General features: G+C 37.7%; 1 protein-coding gene across 1 annotated transcript in view; it reads right to left on the minus strand.

The window, feature by feature from the left end:
• Positions 1-8,051, minus strand: part of TNRC18 (trinucleotide repeat containing 18) — a 399,546-nt gene extending 391,495 nt beyond the window's left edge. The window contains exons 1-2 of the mRNA XM_082260849.1: positions 7,757-8,051; positions 3,196-3,416 (exon numbers count right to left, since the gene is read on the minus strand). Of these exons, the coding sequence (XP_082116975.1) occupies positions 3,196-3,373 (178 nt within the window). The 5' untranslated portion in view covers positions 3,374-3,416; positions 7,757-8,051. The remainder of the gene's footprint in view (positions 1-3,195; positions 3,417-7,756) is intronic.
• Between the last annotated feature and the right edge of the window lie 11,958 nt (positions 8,052-20,009).

Below are 20,009 nucleotides of genomic sequence, written 5' to 3' on the forward strand. Positions count from 1 at the left end.
GCAAAATCCAGCAGGAGCTACAGAGTATAAAAGAGAAGAGAGGCGCCTCTAAATGTAGCAAGATGGGTACATTTAATGAACGTAAAACATTTAGTAACTCTCAGGGTTGAGGATTAAAAAAGGGAAAACATCCAAGTATGAAGGCATCCAATGTAAATCTGTCCACATAGATCGCCCTCTGCACCGCCGACTCTCACCGCAGTCGGTCTGCATTTGTGAATGGGAAGACTACTCTGCTGTAGAGCAATCTGAAAGCGAGGCTTGAAGCGCTCGTGGAGTGCAGCGTGGAAGGGATGACTTTGATGGCCATATTTGTTATGTATACTATGTAGTGATGTGACTCTACTTGTAAGACATTTCTCCTTTATCAAGTCAAAATTTTCAAAAAAAATTTGCTGGTCTTGCAAAACACTCTCAAACCAAGTTACTTGGTTTTACTGTATTTCGATTTTTTTCTTTTTAAAAATAATTACAGTGCCATCATCCATATACAGAAATAGAATGGATAATGTAAATTAATCATTGCATGTTTAGTATCACTTTAAAGGTAAAGAAAGCTTCATTCTTTACAACCACTTTAAATGAAGACATTTCAAGTCACAATATAACACAGAGCTGAGCAATTAAGAGAAGGACATGCTGCATTTTTCTGCAGCACAGTGTATAGCGACACACTACATGTACCAAAATATCAATGAATGAAAGAATCCAATATAGAAAAAAGTAAACAGCATGTTTTATGTCATAATAATCCATTCACCTCTCCTTCACCACCAGTCACTTGTTATGCAGAGTATAAACGCATGCTGATGATGTGACTGGGCCCCTAAAAGGAAAAGTTCTCTCTATAAGAAAAAATAATAAATGCACTTTTTTTTTTGCAGGAAAAAAAAGCCATATATTTACTCTCTCACACTGACAGGTAGAATTATTAAACTACTAGAGCGCTCCCAACAGCGCCATGGTAGTGCATTTAGACATACAAGCGGCAAGGGGCTCTTGGTACTTGTAGCCTTCACATTCACAGAACTCTGAGAATGAATGACACAGCCGGGAGGATTAAGCCCCTCACAGCCCCTTTTTCTGTTTAAAATTGTGTCAGCAAGTGAGGGGATAAGATCCCTCGCTGGCTGTCACAACAGAAGACCGGGGGGGGGGTTGGGAGGGATGTGGAAAGGTGGGTGGGGCTGGTGCTACAGTAACATATTAAAATAAGACCATAATTACTTGCCAGTGCTGCTCCAAGCTGAGGTGTAGACCCCATTGGCACTCAGGATAGCAGAGATGCAAGCATAAGAAAATATATCCAGTGAGCATTGAACATTTAAGCATGAAACAGCTGCTCACCATAGCCGGTCCTAATATGGATATGTACATCCATATGAAAGCCTCAGTAAATGCTGCTCATTGGGTCACGCCCCCTGACTTGTTTTGCCCCACCACTTAGAATTAAGCCCTTGATGGGTGGGGCGAAACATGCCAGGAGGCATGGCCCCGAAGAGCGGCATTGACTGAGGCTTTCACATGTATACATCCATACTAAGACCGACTATGGTAAGTGGCAGTTTCAAGCTTAAGACCTCATACACACAGAAAATTATCAAAACACCAGTAGAAAGCTGTAGTAGGAGTTTTTCAGCGTTTTTAGCAAAACTATACTCCCACAAAAGCTTATGGCTCAAAATGTTGAACGCAGAATAAGCCAGATTTTTAAGCTTTTTTAAGCTTTTATCAGAGTTAGAACATATTTATAGCTGAAAAACGTCTCAAAACCCACTAGTTCTAGGGTTTTTTTCCAGCCAGAAAACGCCCCTGCAAAAAACTGCTGATAACACCCTATGTGTGCATGGACACATAGGATAACATGCTGGGGAGTTTACTGGCTGCAGAAAAAAAAAAAAACATCTGACGCCAAAAACAGCAGCTGTAAAAACGTGCAATGTGCATGAGGCCTAAATGTTACATGTTAAACCCTGACTATGGGTGTAACATGTTACGAAAGTGAAATTATCCATTAAAGAGGTACAGTTTGGTGCAGTTTTGCCCACAATGTTAAAATGTTGCCTCTAGCTCCTGATGTGGATTTGATCATTCTGCACAGTTCAGGTATTCCACTAAAGCTATCCACATATTACAATCTGCCAATCATTTTTTTTTCCCATAAAATTTTTATTGAAAGGCAATGAATACAAGGTACAAGAAGCAGTATAATAGCACTTGGAACAAATTTTTTCTATCACTAGAACAGCAAGTGGAAAATATTTCGGTATAAGCCATACTTCACAACATACATATCTGCCAATCATATTTACCAACAATGATGGCGTTTAAAGGCATAACTAAACAATCCAATTAAAAACCAGGGTGAACCTTGATCAAAAAATGTTTTTGGGGAAGATTTAAAGAAGATTGTACAACCTGACTTTAATATATGCAGACATCCAAAAAGAGAAAGACCGCACTCAGAGATGTTAAATGAAAATCGATAGGACTCCTTTATTCTCCATAAATACAGCAGACAGACAGTGCAATACACGGACAGACGTGTCGGGTTGACGCGTTTCACGATAAAAATCGCTTATTCATAACCACACGTGTGGTTATGAATAAGCGTTTTTTATCGTGAAACGCGTCAACCCGACACGTCTGTCCGTGTATTGCACTGTCTGTCTGCTGTATTTATGGAGAATAAAGGAGTCCTATCGATTTTCATTTAACATCTCTGAGTGCGGTCTTTCTCTTTTTGGATGTCTACATGCTTGGATGGCGGATCTGACCTGCACCGAGTGCTGAACTTGCACCTGAGCGGCTTTCTTCCCTGTTTTTGCTTTAATATATGCAGCCAGCCTAATAGCATTATCAGCTACTTATCCAGCAGTGACCAACATAATAAAGTGCAAAGCAAAAAAAAAATTTAAAAAAATAAGCACTATTTCCTTACATTTCTAAATGACAGAAACTCATTTGAAAATTGACCAGATATATTACTCTTGATCCATAGCAGAGTGATACGATTTCCAATGCAACCAGCTATTAAAATAATTTCCCCAGCCATTTCTGCTAACTTGAACACATAAAACAGCTGTTTGTTGATCCACAAACCAGAGGAAACATTAGATGCCTGGTTACCTGCAACCAGCAGCAAAACCACCATTTTAGTTTTCACAAGCATTCATAGCTCTATTTCTGTCTTACCTGGTTGGGAGTGTAAACCAAGAGGTGTGGGGAAATACTTTGCTGTGCAAAATGGTGGCAATTGACCTGTGGATGGAATAAGGCGCCCACCAGCTGCTCCAGAAGAAACACGGCCGGGCTCCAGTGGCAGCCCTGACAGCCCTAAGGGGGGCATGTTGACAAATTCTCGGCCATCCATCTTTACATAGAATCCTTGAACCGGACCATGGTTCAAAGCCTACCTAAAATAAACATTTTCATACAGTTAGAATTCAATTCTCAGCAATCTTTTACTGTATTTTTTTTTTTTGGTCTACAGGTACTGAAGAAGCTACTGAAGTACACAAACATCACATGAACGGCAGAACACCAATTTCTAGCTTCAAATAATATCTTTAGTGTGCTTCCTATGGAAATACATATCAAACCCCTATGTGTGATCATACAGGCTTATATGTCCAAACTTACACTGGATCTTTGCAAGTATAATTCTACAACATAATCTAAACTGACACATTAAAATAATAAGGACACATGCAAACGGTTACAGTGATGAGTTTCAATATGCTATCAGTGTCAGGAGCCATTTTTTCCTAGCATACATTATAGTGTATATTTGGACTTGTATCATACAACAGATCACTGAGTACATTGTAATATCAACACTATTAAAAATCCCAATAAACCGCATTATGCAGAAAGGATCACAGCCAAACAAAAATAAAGCTTGGATCGAAGAGCAAAAATATTAGCAATTATTAAGAAAAACATGGAATCTGATGGAAAATCCTCAGCACGTAATAAAAACTGAGCTTTCCTTGTATTGTGCAGCATGCCAAAAGAAACTCCTATATTCCTAAAGAAAGCACACAACTGTGAAAAGTCACAATCGTGTAACATGACCTCTATTTTGGTGTAAACCCATGAAAAGAGCTAAAAAAAAAAGCTGATCTTGTATAATCACTTTACAGCAAATGCCACACGGATAGGTACAACACATTGCTATTATAATCATATTTCACATTACAAATTGTGAATGCCAAGGCTAAAAAAACAAAATCTGCATATTACTTCAATGCTCTATTTCTGTACAGGGTCTGCTTGTAATCTAAGAAAAACGCCAAGATGCTTGCGTAGGTGGGCGGAAGGGGCAAACATACAGGAAAATGACATAGCAGAGTAACGGTGTTTTATCTATACAGACATACCAACAAACATGTATTGAACTCAATGCAAAACGATACATTGGTACTCATTTTGTACAGATCTCTAGATTGGGTATTTAGTACCTGGTGATTTGAGATTTATACAACTATATACATGGCTATTTAGCATTCATTAGATGATGTTTATATATCTATGTTGGCTATTTAGCAGAGAGTATTTGATGTTTATACATCAATATTTGGGTATTTAGTAGACATTATTTGTTTAGAATTTGAGGTTTATGCAGTTATATAGATGGGCATTTAGCATTCATTGGTTGATGTTTATATATCAATACTGGATATTTAGAATTCATTTTTTGAGGTTTGTGTATCTATATTGAGTATCCCCCGGTAATATGAGATAGAGAGAATATTATATATATATATATTATAGCACTCATTAGTTGTTTATAGATCTATGTTGGGTATTTAGCAGTGATAGTTTGAAGTTTATACATCTATATTTGTGTTCATTACTTTAGGTTTATACATTTATTTTGGTACGTAGCATTCATTAGTTAGTATTCATTGGATATTTAGTGCTTGTTAGTGGATGTTTATATATCTACATTGGGTATAGCACTCATTATTTGATGTTTACATACCTATATTGAGTATTTCCTGGTAATTTGAGGTTTGTACAGTTATATATTTCGGTATTTTTATTATGCATTCGTTGATGTTAATATATCTATAGTGGCTATTTAGCACTGATTGATGTTTATACCTCTATATTTTTAGTATTCATTAGTTGAGGTTTATACATTTATATATTTGGGTATTTAGGATTCATTAGTTTGTTTAGATATCAATATTGGCTATTTAGTACTCATTAGATGTTTTCTATATTGGCTATTTAGTACTCATTATTAGATGTTTTCTATATTGGCTATTTAATACTCGCTATTAGATGTTCTCTATATTGGCTATTTAGTACTCATTATTAGATGTTCTCTATATTGGACATTTAGTACTCATTATTTAAAGTTTGTGTATCATTATTATGTTTTTCTTGGTAATTTGAGGTTTATGCAGTTATATACTTGGGTATTTTGCATTCATTAGTTGATATTTTATATATCAATATTGGATATTTAGTACTCATTATTATTTGAGGTTTGAGTATCTATATTGAATATCCTGTGGTTATTTGAGGTTTACACATCTACAGTATATTTGGGTATTTAGCAGTCGACATTTGAGATATAAATGTATTGGGTATTTAGTTGTCACTATTCCTTGTGCATTTATCTATTTAGGGTATCAAGTATGTTTATTTTGAAGTAAATGCTTCAACCTTTAACCAACAGGTCAGTGCCATTAATAAATAATAAACATATATTTGTGTCTATTATATACACAATTCTCATAAAATGATAAATCCTAAAGCAGGGCATTATTCCACCCCAAATTCAACTTTGTAACGCTGCTACATACATCTATAATGGGAATTTAGTAGTCATTTAATGTACATGTATCTATAGTGGGTATTTGTCATTTAGTGTACATATTTCTATAGCAGTCATTTAATGTACGTATATCTATATTTTGGCATTTAGTATACACATCTATAGTGAGCATTTGCCATTTAGTGTGCATATATCTATAGTGGGCATTTGCCATTTAGTATGCATATATCTATAGTGGGCATTTGCCATTTAGTGTGCATATATCTATAGTGGGCATTTGCCATTTAGTGTACATATATCTATAGTGGGCATTTGCCATTTAGTGTACATATATCTATAGTGGGCATTTGCCATTTAGTGTGCATATATCTATAGTGGGCATTTGCCATTTAGTGTGCATATATCTATAGTGGGCATTTGCCATTTAGTATACATATATCTATATTGGGAATTTGCCATTTAGTGTGCATATATCTATAGTGGGCATTTTCCATTTAGTATGCATATATCTATAGTGGGCATTTTCCATTTAGTATACATATATCTATAGTGGGCATTTTTTTATTTAGTATACATATTTCTATAGTGGGCATTTGCCATTTAGTATACATATTTCTATAGTGGGCATTTGCCATTTAGTATACATATATCTATAGTGGGCATTTGCCATTTAGTGTGCATATATCTATAGTGGGCATTTGCCATTTAGTGTGCATATATCTATAGTGGGCATTTGCCATTTAGTGTACATATATCTATAGTGGGCATTTGCCATTTAGTATACATATATCTATAGTGGGCATTTGCCATTTAGTATACATATATCTATAGTGGGCATTTGCCATTTAGTATACATATATCTATAGTGGGCATTTGCCATTTAGTATACATATATCTATAGTGGGCATTTGCCATTTAGTATACATATATCTATAGTGGGCATTTGCCATTTAGTATACATATATCTATAGTTGGCATTTGCCATTTAGTGTGCATATATCTATAGTGGGCACTTGCCATTTAGTATACATATATCTATATATGGCATTTTCCATTTAGTATGCATATATCTATAGTGGGCATTTGCCATTTAGTATACATATATCTATAATGGGCAGGCATTTGCCATTTAGTATGCATATATCTATAGTGGGCATTTGCCATTTAGTATACATATATCTATAATGGGCAGGCATTTGCCATTTAGTATACATATATCTATAATGGGCATTTGCCATTTAGTGTGCCTATATCTATAGTGGGCATTTGCCATTTAGTATACATATCTATAGTGGGCATTTGAAATTTAGTATACATATATCTATAGTGGGCATTTGAAATTTAGTGTGCCTATATCTATAGTGGGCATTTAGCGTACATATATCTATAGTGGGCACTTGTCATTTAGTATATATCTATATTTGTCATTTAGTATATATCTAATTTGTCATTTAGTATATATCTACAGTAGTGATTTAGTGTACGTATATTTATATTGGGCATTTAGTAGTCATCTAGTGTACATATATCTAATGTGGGTATTTACTTGTAATTTAGTGTACATATATCTATTTGGAGGATTTATTGTACACATCTATAGTGGGCATTTCGTGTATATTTATGGTATTTAGTAGTCACCATTTATTGCAGATATATGTAGAGTATACAGAGTATATAGCAGTGTGTGTACATTGGCTATCCCCCTGTACACAGTGATGGTAGAAGGGTGGTATTTTGTTTCCAGGGTGGTGACAGAAGTGATGGGGGTCCCCGGTGGGTGGGCAGGCAGTACCCTAGGACGGTAAGTACACCCCTAATAGTCGGTGTGCTGGGTGCACAGGCCGGCGGGGTTTTGCAGTAAGAGAAGTTCCCGGGCAGTAAAGATGGCTGAATGTGTCCCATGACCCCCGCGGTGTACAGCCCCGCACTCCCCTCTCCTTCATCAATATGGAGTCTCCGTTTTACCTCGGTGTGGGTTGGCGCAGTTCCTTCCCTCAGACAGCTGCCATCCTCCGGGAAACCCGAATCAATCCCCTCCCCGCTAATACACTCTCATGGTCGGTCCCTCATTGATTGAGGAGCACTAGAAAAGAAAACCCCACACAAATCGGCCATGTATAATCCAGTGAGCGGACGTGTCAGCTTGGTGCAGAACTCCAACTCCGAACTGACGCAGATCCTTCACAACCTCCACAGCGAGCCGCCACCGAGAGCGCTCACTAGAACTGAAACAAGCATTGTGTTCCTGGCCCCGCCCCCTGGCACGACCCGCCCCGCGGCCTGGAGCCACCTTCTGGTTGGTCGGCGCGCCTGTCTGTCAGCGGCCTGTAAACACTTTGGCTCTCAGCCATTTCCATTAAGTCAGTTATGGAGTAAGAACTGCTCCGGTTTCAAGGCTCCCCGAGAGAGGCTGAATGGTATGAAGTGGCGGTGAGAATTTTTGCAGGGAGGTTTCCAGGCTCCCCCCCAGGCCTTACGTATGTTTGCAGTAGGTACAATTGAATTGTTTTTAGTTCCTAATGCTGTCAGTTCTCTCTGTAGTCGGCTCTGTGCTCCGCCGGCCCCCGGGACCCCTCAGCAATGCGGCCTTTGTGCACGGCTGTCTTTTCCCAGGGATTGAAGAATTCAGAAGAGATAGGGCACCTTCCATCCACTCACACCCACTGCACAACCCTGAGGAGACCGAGACCCAACTCCATCCAACCGTACTCCATGGCTCGCTGGCCTCAACTACTACAATGTAACATTGCTACTTTGTCATACGGCGTTATGTAGGTGTGCGCTTATCGTCGCTGTGCATTTAGAATGCTTTATTTTCCTTCACAAATTACAACTCACATGGAAACGTCACATTTTATACAGAGATACAGCCCGGAGAGCGCCAGGGTTTCAAGGCGCCCCAGCCAAACCCAGTACGGCGGTTTCAAGACGCCCAGGCTGTTGCGGGCTCAGAGCAGGGGGTGCAGAATGTCAGAGGAGCAGAGAAATGGACTGTATACAAGGAGACATGTACCGTATAGAGGGCTACATAATGATACTGTATAGAGGGCTACATAATGATACTGTATAGAGAGCTACATAAAGATACTGTATAGAGAGCTACATAAAGATACTGTATAGAGGGCTACATAAAGATACTGTATAGAAGGAGACATGTACCGTATAGAGGGCTACATAAAGATACTGTATAGAGGGCTACATAATGATACTGTATAGAGAGCTACATAAAGATACTGTATAGAAGGAGACATGTACCGTATAGAGGGCTACAGCAAAATACTGTATAGAGGGCTACATAAAGATACTGTATAGAGGGCTACATAAAGATACTGTATAGAGAGCTACATAAAGATACTGTATAGAGGGCTACATAATGATACTGTATAGAAGGAGACATGTACCGTATAGAGGGCTACATAAAGATACTGTATAGAGGGCTACATAAAGATACTGTATAGAGGGCTACATAATGATACTGTATAGAGAGCTACATAAAGATACTGTATAGAGGGCTACATAAAGATACTGTATAGAGGGCTACATAAAGATACTGTATAGAGGGCTACATAAATATACTGTATAGAGGGCTACATAAATATACTGTATAGAGGGCTACATAATGATACTGTATAGAGGGCTACAGCAAAATACTGTATAGAGGGCTACATAAATATACTGTATAGAGGGCTACATAAATATACTGTATAGAGGGCTACATAAATATACTGTATAGAGAGCTACATAAATATACTGTATAGAGAGCTACATAAATATACTGTATAGAGAGCTACATAAATATACTGTATAGAGGGCTACATAAAGATACTGTATAGAGAGCTACATAAATATACTGTATAGAGGGCTACATAAATATACTGTATAGAGAGCTACATAATGATACTGTATAGAGGGCTACATAAAGATACTGTATAGAGAGCTACATAAAGATACTGTATAGAGGGCTACATAAAGATACTGTATAGAAGGAGACATGTACCGTATAGAGGGCTACATAATGATACTGTATAGAGGGCTACATAATAATACTGTATAGAGAGCTACAGCAAAATACTGTATAGAGGGCTACATAAAGATACTGTATAGAGGGCTACATAATAATACTGTATAGAGGGCTGCATAATGATACTGTATAGAGGGCTACAGCAAAATACTGTATAGAAGGAGAAAATGATACTTTGTAGAGGTGGGGGGATATTGTAAAGAAAGCTACATAAAGATACTGTATAGGAGGAGAGAAAAAAAAAAAGATACAGCAAAACACTGTATAGAAAGAGAAAAGGATACTGTGTAGAGAGCTAAAGCAAAGTATTGTATCTAATTAGAAAATGATACTGTGTAGAGAGCTATCTCAAAATACTGCATAGACAGAGAAAAATATACAGTATATAGAGGTACAGCAAGATACTGTATAGAAGGAGAAAATATACTGTATAGAGCTACAACAAAATACTGTATAGAAGGAGAAAAGGATACCGTATAGAGAGCTAAAGCAAAATACTATATAAAAAGTGAAAATGATACTGTGTAGAGAGCTACCTCAAAATACTGCATAGAAAGAGAAAAATATACTGTATAAAGTGCTACAGCAAAATACTGTATAGAAGGAGAAAAATATACTGTATATAGAGCTACAGCAAAATACTGTATAGAAGTAGAAAAATATACTGTATAGAGCTACAACAAAATACTGTATAGAAGGAGAAAAGGATACTGTATAGAGAGCTAAAGCAAAATACTATATAAAAAGGGAAAAGGATACTGTGTAGAGAGCGACAGAAAAATACTGTATATAGCGCTACAGCAAAATACTGTATATAAGGAGAAAAGGCTACAGTATATAGAGCTACAGCAAAATACAGTATATAGAGCTACAGCAAAATACTGTATAGAAGGAGAAAAGGATACTGTTTAGAGAGCTAAAGCAAAATACTATATAAAAAGAGAAAAGGATACTGTGTAGTGAGCTACCTCAAAATACTGCATAGCAAGAGGAAAACTATACTGTATATAGAGCAACCGAAAAATACTGTATAGAAAGGAGAAAAGGATACAGTATATAGAGCTACAGCAAAATACTGTATAAAAGGAGAAAAAGATGCAGTATATAAAGCTACAGTAAAATACTGTACAGAAGGAGAAAAATATACTGTATACATATATATAGCTACAGCAAAATACTGTATAGAAGGAGAAAAATATACTGTATGTAGAGCTACAGCATAATACTGTATAGAGAGCTACAGAAAAGATACTGTATAGAAATGGAAAAAGATGCAGTATATAGAGCTACAGAAAAATACTGTATGGAAGGAGAAAAGGTTACTGTATAGAGAGCTACAGAAAAAATACTGCATAGGAGTAAAATTTACTGTATAGAGAGCTACAGAAAAAATACTGTTTATAAGTAGAAGAAAGATACTGTACAGCAAAGTAGACATGTATATGTGATCCCATGTAGGAAGATCATACACACATTATATATATATATATAATGCTGTATAGAAAGAGCCTTGTATAAAAAGCTAAAGAAGGATCCTGTGTAGAAAGGGTAAAATATACTATATAGAACGTTCCTATATAGAAAGATACTGTACAGAAAGAGAAAACGATGCTGTATAGAAGGAGAAAATGATGTATAGAGAGAGCTATAGAAAAATACTGTTTAAAAGGTGAAAACCTATACTGTATAGAAAGCTATAGAAAATATACAGCATAGAAATAGAAAAATATATTGTATAGAGAGAGCTACAGAAAAGATACTGTATAGAAGGAGAAAAAGATGCAGTATATAAGGCTACAGTAAAATACTGCATAGAAGGAGTAAAAAATACTGTATAGAGAGCTACAGAAAAAAATGCTGTTTAGAAGTAGAAGAAAATACTGTATAGAAATATAAAATTATACTGTAAAGAAAGATACTGTACAGCAATATAGATATGATCCTGTGTAGGAAAATACTATACTGTGTGTATATCTAAATATGTTGTATAGAAAGAGCCTTTTAAAAAAGCTACAGAAGGATTGTGTGTTGAAAGAGCTTTTATAGAAATATACCATAAAAAAAGGGTAGAATATACTATATAGAACAATCCCATATAGAAGGATACTGTACAGAAAGAGAATAAGATACTGTATAGAGAGCTACTGAAAGATGCTGTATAGAAGAAGATGCTGTATAGAGAGCTACAGAAAAATACTGTTCAAAAGGAGAAAACTATACTGGATAGAGAGCTACAGCAAAACCCTGTAGAGAACTACAGAAATATACTGTATATAAAGAATATAGATATAGGAAGAGATAGATATATTTAACCCTGTGTAGGTAGATCCTTTGTATAAAGATACTATATACACTGCTCAAAAAAATTAAAGGAACACTTTGAAAACACATCAGATCTCAATGGGGAAAAATATTAGGCTGGATATCTATACTAATATGGACTGGGTAATGTGTTCGATAATGAAAGGATGCCACATCATTTGATGTAAATGAAAATTATCAAGCAAAAGAAAGGATAAACACACCCCATGGTAGCCTCTAAAAATGTTTATTATAGCGAATAAAACAATAGACAGTATGAGATACCATAGATACCCCAAAAAACCCTCCCCCCCCCTTACTCTACTCCACTAATTAGGAACCCCCTGACTAACTCAAAAGATCCCTATGAAACCCACCACATCTAATCAAAGAACCTCCCCTGGGAGCTGGTGCACTAAACCCCTCGAAGCCCCCTCAATGAAAATGATCAACAGAGGGCTGAATTCAAAGACCCCTTAAAAATCAAAGTGAAAAAATGATGCAGCGGACTATTCCATTTTGCTAAAATTTCATTGCAGCAACTCAAGCTGGCACTCAGTAGTTTGTATGGCCCCCCACGTGCTTGTATGCATGCCTGACAATGGCATGCTCCTAATGAGATGACAGAATGTGTCCTGGGGTATTTCCTTTCAGATGTAGACCAGGGCATCACTGAGCTCCTGAACAGACTGAAGTGCAACCTGGCGGCATCAGATGGACCGAAACATAATGTCCCAGAGGTGTTCTTTTGGATTTAGGTCAGGCGAGCGTGGGGGCCATTCAGTGGTATCAATTCCTTCATCCTCCAGGAACTGGCTGCATAGTCTCGCTACATGAGGCCGGGCATTGTCTTACACCAGGAGGAACCCAAGACCCACTGTACCAGTGTAGGGTCTGACAATGGGTCCAAGGATTTCATACTGATACCTAATGGCATTTAGGATGCCATTGTCTAGCATGTAGAGGTCTGTGCGTCTCTCCATTGGATATGCTTCCCCAGACCATTACTGGCCCACCACCAAACCAGTCTCTGGCAGTACTCAACCTGTTCCTCCTTGCACAAAGGAGCAGATACCGGTCCTGTTGATGGGTTAAGGACCTTCTACGGCCCTGTCCAGCTCTCCTAGAGTAACTGCCTGTCTCCTGGAATCTCCTCCATGCTCTTGAGACTGTGCTGGGAGACACAGCAAACCTTCTGGCAATGGCACGTATTGCTGTGCCCTCCTGGAGGAGTTGGACTGCCTGTGCAACTTGTATAGGGTCCAGGTATGCAAAACTAGTGAAAAACAGTCAGAAAATATGGGTAGGGGAAAAAATGTTAGTGGCCTCCACCTGTAAAACCATTCCTGTTTTGGAGGTTGTCTTATTTTTACCCATGTAGTGCACCTGTTGTTAATTTCATTAACACCAAAGAAGCTGAAACTGATTAATAACCCTCTCTGCTACTTAACTGACCAGATCAATATTCCAAGGGTTTAACTGACTTGATGCTATACTCCTTCAACTCCTTGAGCGGTGTAGAAAGAGCCTTGTATAAAATATATAAAGATCCTGTGTGGAAAGATCCCGTATAGAAAAAATGTAAAATGTACTATACAGAAGGATCCCATATTGAAAGACACTGTAAACATTGTTTTAAAAATATACTATATAATTGTACTGTATTCCATATGCTACTTTCTTTTTGCTATTTTACATGTTTAAATGTATTCTGCTTTATACAGCCATTGTTCACCAGTTGTTATTCACATGTTTGCATTTACCAAGAAATTCAATAAAATGTTTTGAAAGAAAAATATACTATATAGAAAGATACTGTATGGGAAAGAGCCTGTATAAAAGATAGAAAGATGCTTTGAAAAAAATATCCTATGTAGAAAGATACTGTGTAGTTAGATCCTGTATAAAATAATATAGACATATACTGTATAGAAAGAGCCCTGTATAAAAGATGTAAAAATACTATATAGAAAGATACTGTATAGGGAGTGCCTTTATAAAAGATATAGAAAGATGCTGTGTGGAAAAAAAATTATATGGGGACTATAAAAAAAAGATAAAAATTCCAACAATATAGAAAGATACTGTATAGGAAGATCCAGTATAGAAGGATAAAGACAAATATTATATAGGAAGATCCTATATAGAAAGATATAGAACAATGCTGTGTAGGAAGATACTGTATAGAAGTTTAGAAAGATATAAAAACATCCTCTATAAAAGGAAATAGAAAGATACTGTATGGAAAGTGTCTGTATAAAAAAATATAAAAAGATCCTTTATAAAAGGCTATTTAAAGATCCTATATAGAAACATAGAATGATGTAGAAATTCATTCATCAAGGTATCGAATGTACTAGGAATTTACGTACGCAGATTCATTTAAAAATCTATTAGTGTATTCCCAGCTTAAGTTAAAATAAAATCAAATTTACAAATGTGAAAAAAAAAGAAATATCTCACATAGAAAGATATTGAAAAATACTGTATGGCAGGATATAGAAAGACCCTATATATAAAGATCCCATATCAAAGGATATAGTAAGATTCCATATAGGAAAATAATGGAATATTTCACCTTCCAAATGTACAGTTAAAGATTGAACCTGAAATCTGATTATTACAGCAGAATCTCCATGTTCCTTTGCTTCAGTTTCTGTTAATCAGCCAAGTTCTTTTAGAAATGATTTATATCGGTAACCTGACCTATTTAGCATGGGCTACATGTTATGCTGAAAAAAGAGTATTGTTTGCATTATTTTTCTATGTGCGTGCTAATTTAATACACACGTTACTTTTTTTGTGTAATTATTTTCATCATTTAACCACTTCAGCTCCAGAAGGTTTTACCCCCTTAATGACCAGGCCATTTTTTGCGATACGGCACTACGTTAATTTAACTGACAATTGCGCAGTTGTGCGACGTTGTACCTAAATAAAATTGATGTCCTTTTTTTCCATAAATAGAGCTTTCTTTTGGTGGTATTTGATCACCTCTGCGGTTTTTATTTTTTGCGCGGTAAACAAAAAAAGACTGACAGTTTTGAAAAAAATATATATTTTTTTTTTCTTTCTGCATAAAACACAGCCAATAAAATAAAAATCCAATTTCTTTACCAGTTTAGGCCAATTTGTATTCTACATATTTTTGGTAAAAAAAAATCCCAAAAAGCGTATATTGATTGGTTTGCACAAAAGGTATAGCTTTTACAAATTATGGGATAGATTTATGGACTTTTTATTTTTTTTATGGTTTTTATTAGTAATGGCGGCAATCAGCGATTTTTAGCAGGACTACCACATTGCGGCGGACAAATCTGACACTAAGTGACACTTTTTGGGGACCAGTGACACCAATACAGTGATCAGTTAAAAAAATATGCACTGTTACTGTATAAATGACACTGGCAGGGAAGGGGTAACATCAGGGGCGAGCAAGGTGTTAGGTGTGCTTTCTAACTGTAGAGGGAATGGACTGACTGCAGGAAGAGAGAGATCTGTGTTCCTTGTTAGTATTAACAAGATCTCTCTCTTCCTGTCTGACAGAATGGCATTCTGCCTTGTTTACATAGGCAAGCTGCCATTCTGTCATTCTCCTGAACGATCCTGGGTGGCAGGCGGCCATCGTGGCTGCCAGACCCGCTGATTGGCTCCCGCTGTGTCCAATCATAGCGTAGCGCGGCTCCAGTTGTGCACGGCCCAGAGCCCCCCCAGAGCCCTTTTGCAAAATCACGTACAGGTACGTGATTTTACACTTAAGGGCCACCCTGCCGCAGTAAATTATAGCCTCCTACTCTCTAGCTTCCTCATCACCTTATCCCACGCTTACCTCAAGGACTTTTCCAGAGCCTCTCCAATCCTATGGAACTCCTTACCCCAAATTTGTCCTATTTTCTCCTACTCTGTTAGCTTTTAGACGATCCCTGAAAACCCTCCTCTTCAGAGAAGCCTATTTTACCCACACCTAACAACTGTACTTCCATTTTCTCCATCAGCTCATCCCCACACAGTTATTGCCTTTTGTTTTACTTGGCCCTCCCTTCTAGATTGTAAGCTCTAACAAGCAGGGCTCTCTAATTCCTCCTGTATTGAATTGGATTATCTTCCCTCATATTGTAAAGTGCTGCGCAAACTGTTGGCGCTAAGTAAATCCTGTATAATAATAATAATAATAGCCTCTTGGGTTGCTTTACTAAAGGAGTTGTGAATTTTCACTGAAATTGTAGCTGTGCTCACTTTAAATGTACAATAATTTGCAGATTAAATAAACAGGAATTTTCTTTTCACTAGATTAGTAGATGCATACTGTCCTGGATTTGCCAGGACAGTCCCACACCTATGTGCTCTGTTCTGTTGATGCAGTGTTCTGAACTGTGTCCTGAAATCACATCACCCTTATTTAAGTTACTGCTATGGGGAGACTCGTGCTTGCTCGTTGTTGAGCCGACTCTGTATGTCCATAAGACACACAGAGCGTGTTTCGGCCCTCGTCCCTGCTCCCTCCTCACTGGCAGTGTCTGAGCCAACGAGGAAGGAGAGAGCCTCTGCTCTCGGTCACATCACTGGATCGAGATTGGGCTCAGGTAAGTATTTAGGGGGGCTACGGGGGAAGCTGCTTGCAGAAGATTTTTTTTTATCCTAAAGTGTTACTAAACTCACAGCAGTAAAGCATGCTTGTTATACTCACCGTGGAACCTAAGCAGCTAATCCTACCCAATGTGTAAAAGGCTGTTAGTTCCTGTCTTCTCTGATCCTCCCCTTCCACAGTCCCCAATCTATCTGCTGATAGAACAGAGCTCTAGGAGACACTCTGCACATGCTCATTTTGGTGTGTATTGTTAGAGAGTTTTATTTATTACATTTTTTTTGGGAGGGTGCATGTGATCGGAACTAGCCGACTTTCAGGCCCTGTTCACAATTGAGCGTTTTTCAGCTCGTAAAACGCTCATCTCTAAAGTCTCAAAATGCCCAACAAGCAAAATAATTTTCATTTCAATGGCCCCTGTTCACATCTGAGTGTTTTGTCGCCTGAAGCAAAATGACTGAAGCTCAAAAAAGTACATGAGTTTCTTATTTGGCAGATTACAAGCATTTCTGTTAGATGTCAATGCCTGCTTCCAAACACCTGCAAAAAACGCCTGAATTAAGCCCCAACAAAACGCCTGAAAAAAGCCAAAGAAAAATGCCTGAAAACGATACTCAGGTGTGAATAGAGCTTTAGTGCATGTATACTGCTGTCTGCTCAAACAGCAAAATGTAAATGCAGAACCACTGGTGTTTTGTACAAATACTATATACTGTAATCTAATATTCTACATATTCCAAACTGTTTCAGGCTTTTTGTCCATCAATGGAGTTTGGATTTTGTGAAGTAGATCTTGGGATCCAACGAGACAGTATAACCATACAGGTTAATGTGAGAAATGACTAAAGAAAATAAACATTCCTCCAACCAAATTATTGTATAGAACAGTAATATAGCCTTCTTAAAACAGGAGGTATTTACATGTCTTATTCTTTTCACATTTTCAAAAAATTAAAGGATTATTTCTTATTTCAGGACACTGGGCAGAGACATGCAAATCATCACTTTTTGACCCTCTGGCCAGATGCACAGCCAGAACCGCTGGATGTAGAGTGCAAATCTAGCCTAATATTATACAGCCAATTCTTTCAAGCTGCATACAGATGTTTCAGGTCTTTTGGCTATTATCAGTGCAGTGTATGGAAGCCATGGCCTTTATGGAGTTAAAAATCTTTGTCTACCAATTAGCATTCTCTAAAAGCTCTCAGATGGCACCAGGCAAACCAATGCTCCCACAAGTAACACTTTCCTTGAGCAAATTGCACATGGTTCTGTAACATCACACACTGTCCCTATAGAAAACAATGCCCTGCTATAAATATTTTACTGATATGGATAGATTCAAGGAGAGATGTAGTAAAGACGCTGAGGGTCCGTTTACCCGTGTCTATTTTTCTGCAGTAATAATTATGCATTTTACTGCATTAAAATACATTAGAAACAGAAATCAACTTCATTACAATATGGCCAGCTCTAGATCTATGTACTCTGTTAGAGCAATTTGTAAGTGCATGCAGGAAAATGTATATATCATGCCCTCCAACTATGTAATGTAGTGTATTTTTCTACTGTACACACATTGGTTCATGTTATATTTTTGTATTGTAAAACTCAATAAAAAATGTATTGAACAAGAAAATGTATGTATCATGCAATGTATGTCATGTAGGCAAGGAGGACTGCTATAGCAACACATGCATTGAGTGTCTGACAATGCCAATAAACAGATCACCAGCACAATTGAAATGTTGACAGGCATTTCATTGATGTGCAAAAAGCTCCATCGTTCCACTGAGCTTCTCTTAAATCAGTGTGTAGTGATTGGTGCAGAAAGCTGGAAATCCACTTCACAAATCAAGAGACCGGATAGGAAATCCCATTTCTCCCTATTGGGGACATACAGTATAGTGTAGGTTGCTAAGACTCAGTTAAATAAGGACTTTAATTAAGAACTAATATACCAAGCATACTGCATAGTTGATCTCTTATATTGATGATGTCAAAGCTGAGCCTTTAGTGAAGGCTATATAGTTTGTTTGGACAAAGCTGGTCAAATCAAACCATTTAGTTCAGTAAAAGGATGCAGCAGCTGTCAGAGATGTATGAACAATATGTAGCCACCGCTACATACAGTGCACAGCGATGTGTTTTGGCAGTGGGACAAGAACTTCCTGTCCTGCTCCTAAAAACAAAATCCAGTTTGGCTGAGCACTGTTCATCCATTCACAGGAAGCTTTGTATGAGTTGGAGAATGTCATCTACCCACTTCATCTTCTTAGCCAAATACAAAGCTCCCTGTAAATGGCTGAGCAACGCTCAACCGAACTAAATTTTTATTTTCCGGAGCAGGGCAGCTTGGTCCAAATGAACTATTTAAACTTCACTAAAAGCTGAAGATCAACTATTACAAGGTATAAATGACCGTTGATCCTACCAATGAATTGGTCTTCGTCCCAATGCCTGACAATGCTAAATAGCCTGCGGTGAATTCAGTGCATTGTTGTCCTCTTTTGCAGCCACAAGGACTACAGTGCTGCTTTAAAATGAATGCTGAGGTGAAGGGCTATCCTAGTTGTGACCTCAGAAAACCCTGCTCTTCAATGCCCATCAGCACTGACCACACTTCCCTCCACCCCTAAGCATTGTACTTGACAGCATAGTGTATCTGCTTAACCTGAGTAGAACAGGCATGGTTTCTTAAGCCTTCTTACAGCAGGGCACCTGTGTCACAAAGAAGTGACACTGTGAAGGAAGATGTGTGCAGCCCCTATGATGACAACACAGATGCGTTTTAGAGGAATTCTTTACTCGTAGGGAAAAGTAAGCAAAAAACTTGGGGAATGTCTATATGGGGAAGGGGACTTGTCAGTGCAAAAATTAGATTGAAATCTCTACAAGCTTTAACATTTTACTTAATTTTAGTACATACAGAGCCCCTTTACACTGTCTGCAGTCAGTGCCTTACATGCTCTGGCGCTCAAGGTTGGGAGGAAGGGCCCTGGATTTTACTGCAAGTGCTATTGACTGCCCAAAACAGTGACTACGTTGGAAGGCTGTCCTACCAGCTCCTGGTTTTCAGTATGTGATTGCAAGCTGACAGTGATAGCTCGATTACAGTTCTAGGGGTGCCGATGGAGGTGATTAGGTATAGACAGTGAATTCCGAAGGAATCACAGGTGTATGTGAACAGCTTTTCGGGGGAAACCTATACAAATAACAGGATGATAGCAGCCACATCTGTCCGCATGTAATCACACATGGAGCGATTACCTGCAGTTATGGACAGATGATTGGCCCTTAGCAGACAGATT

This window comes from Pelophylax lessonae (assembly GCF_965119305.1).
Source record: "Pelophylax lessonae genome assembly, chromosome: 6".
In the NCBI taxonomy this organism is placed as follows: Eukaryota; Metazoa; Chordata; class Amphibia; order Anura; family Ranidae; genus Pelophylax; species Pelophylax lessonae.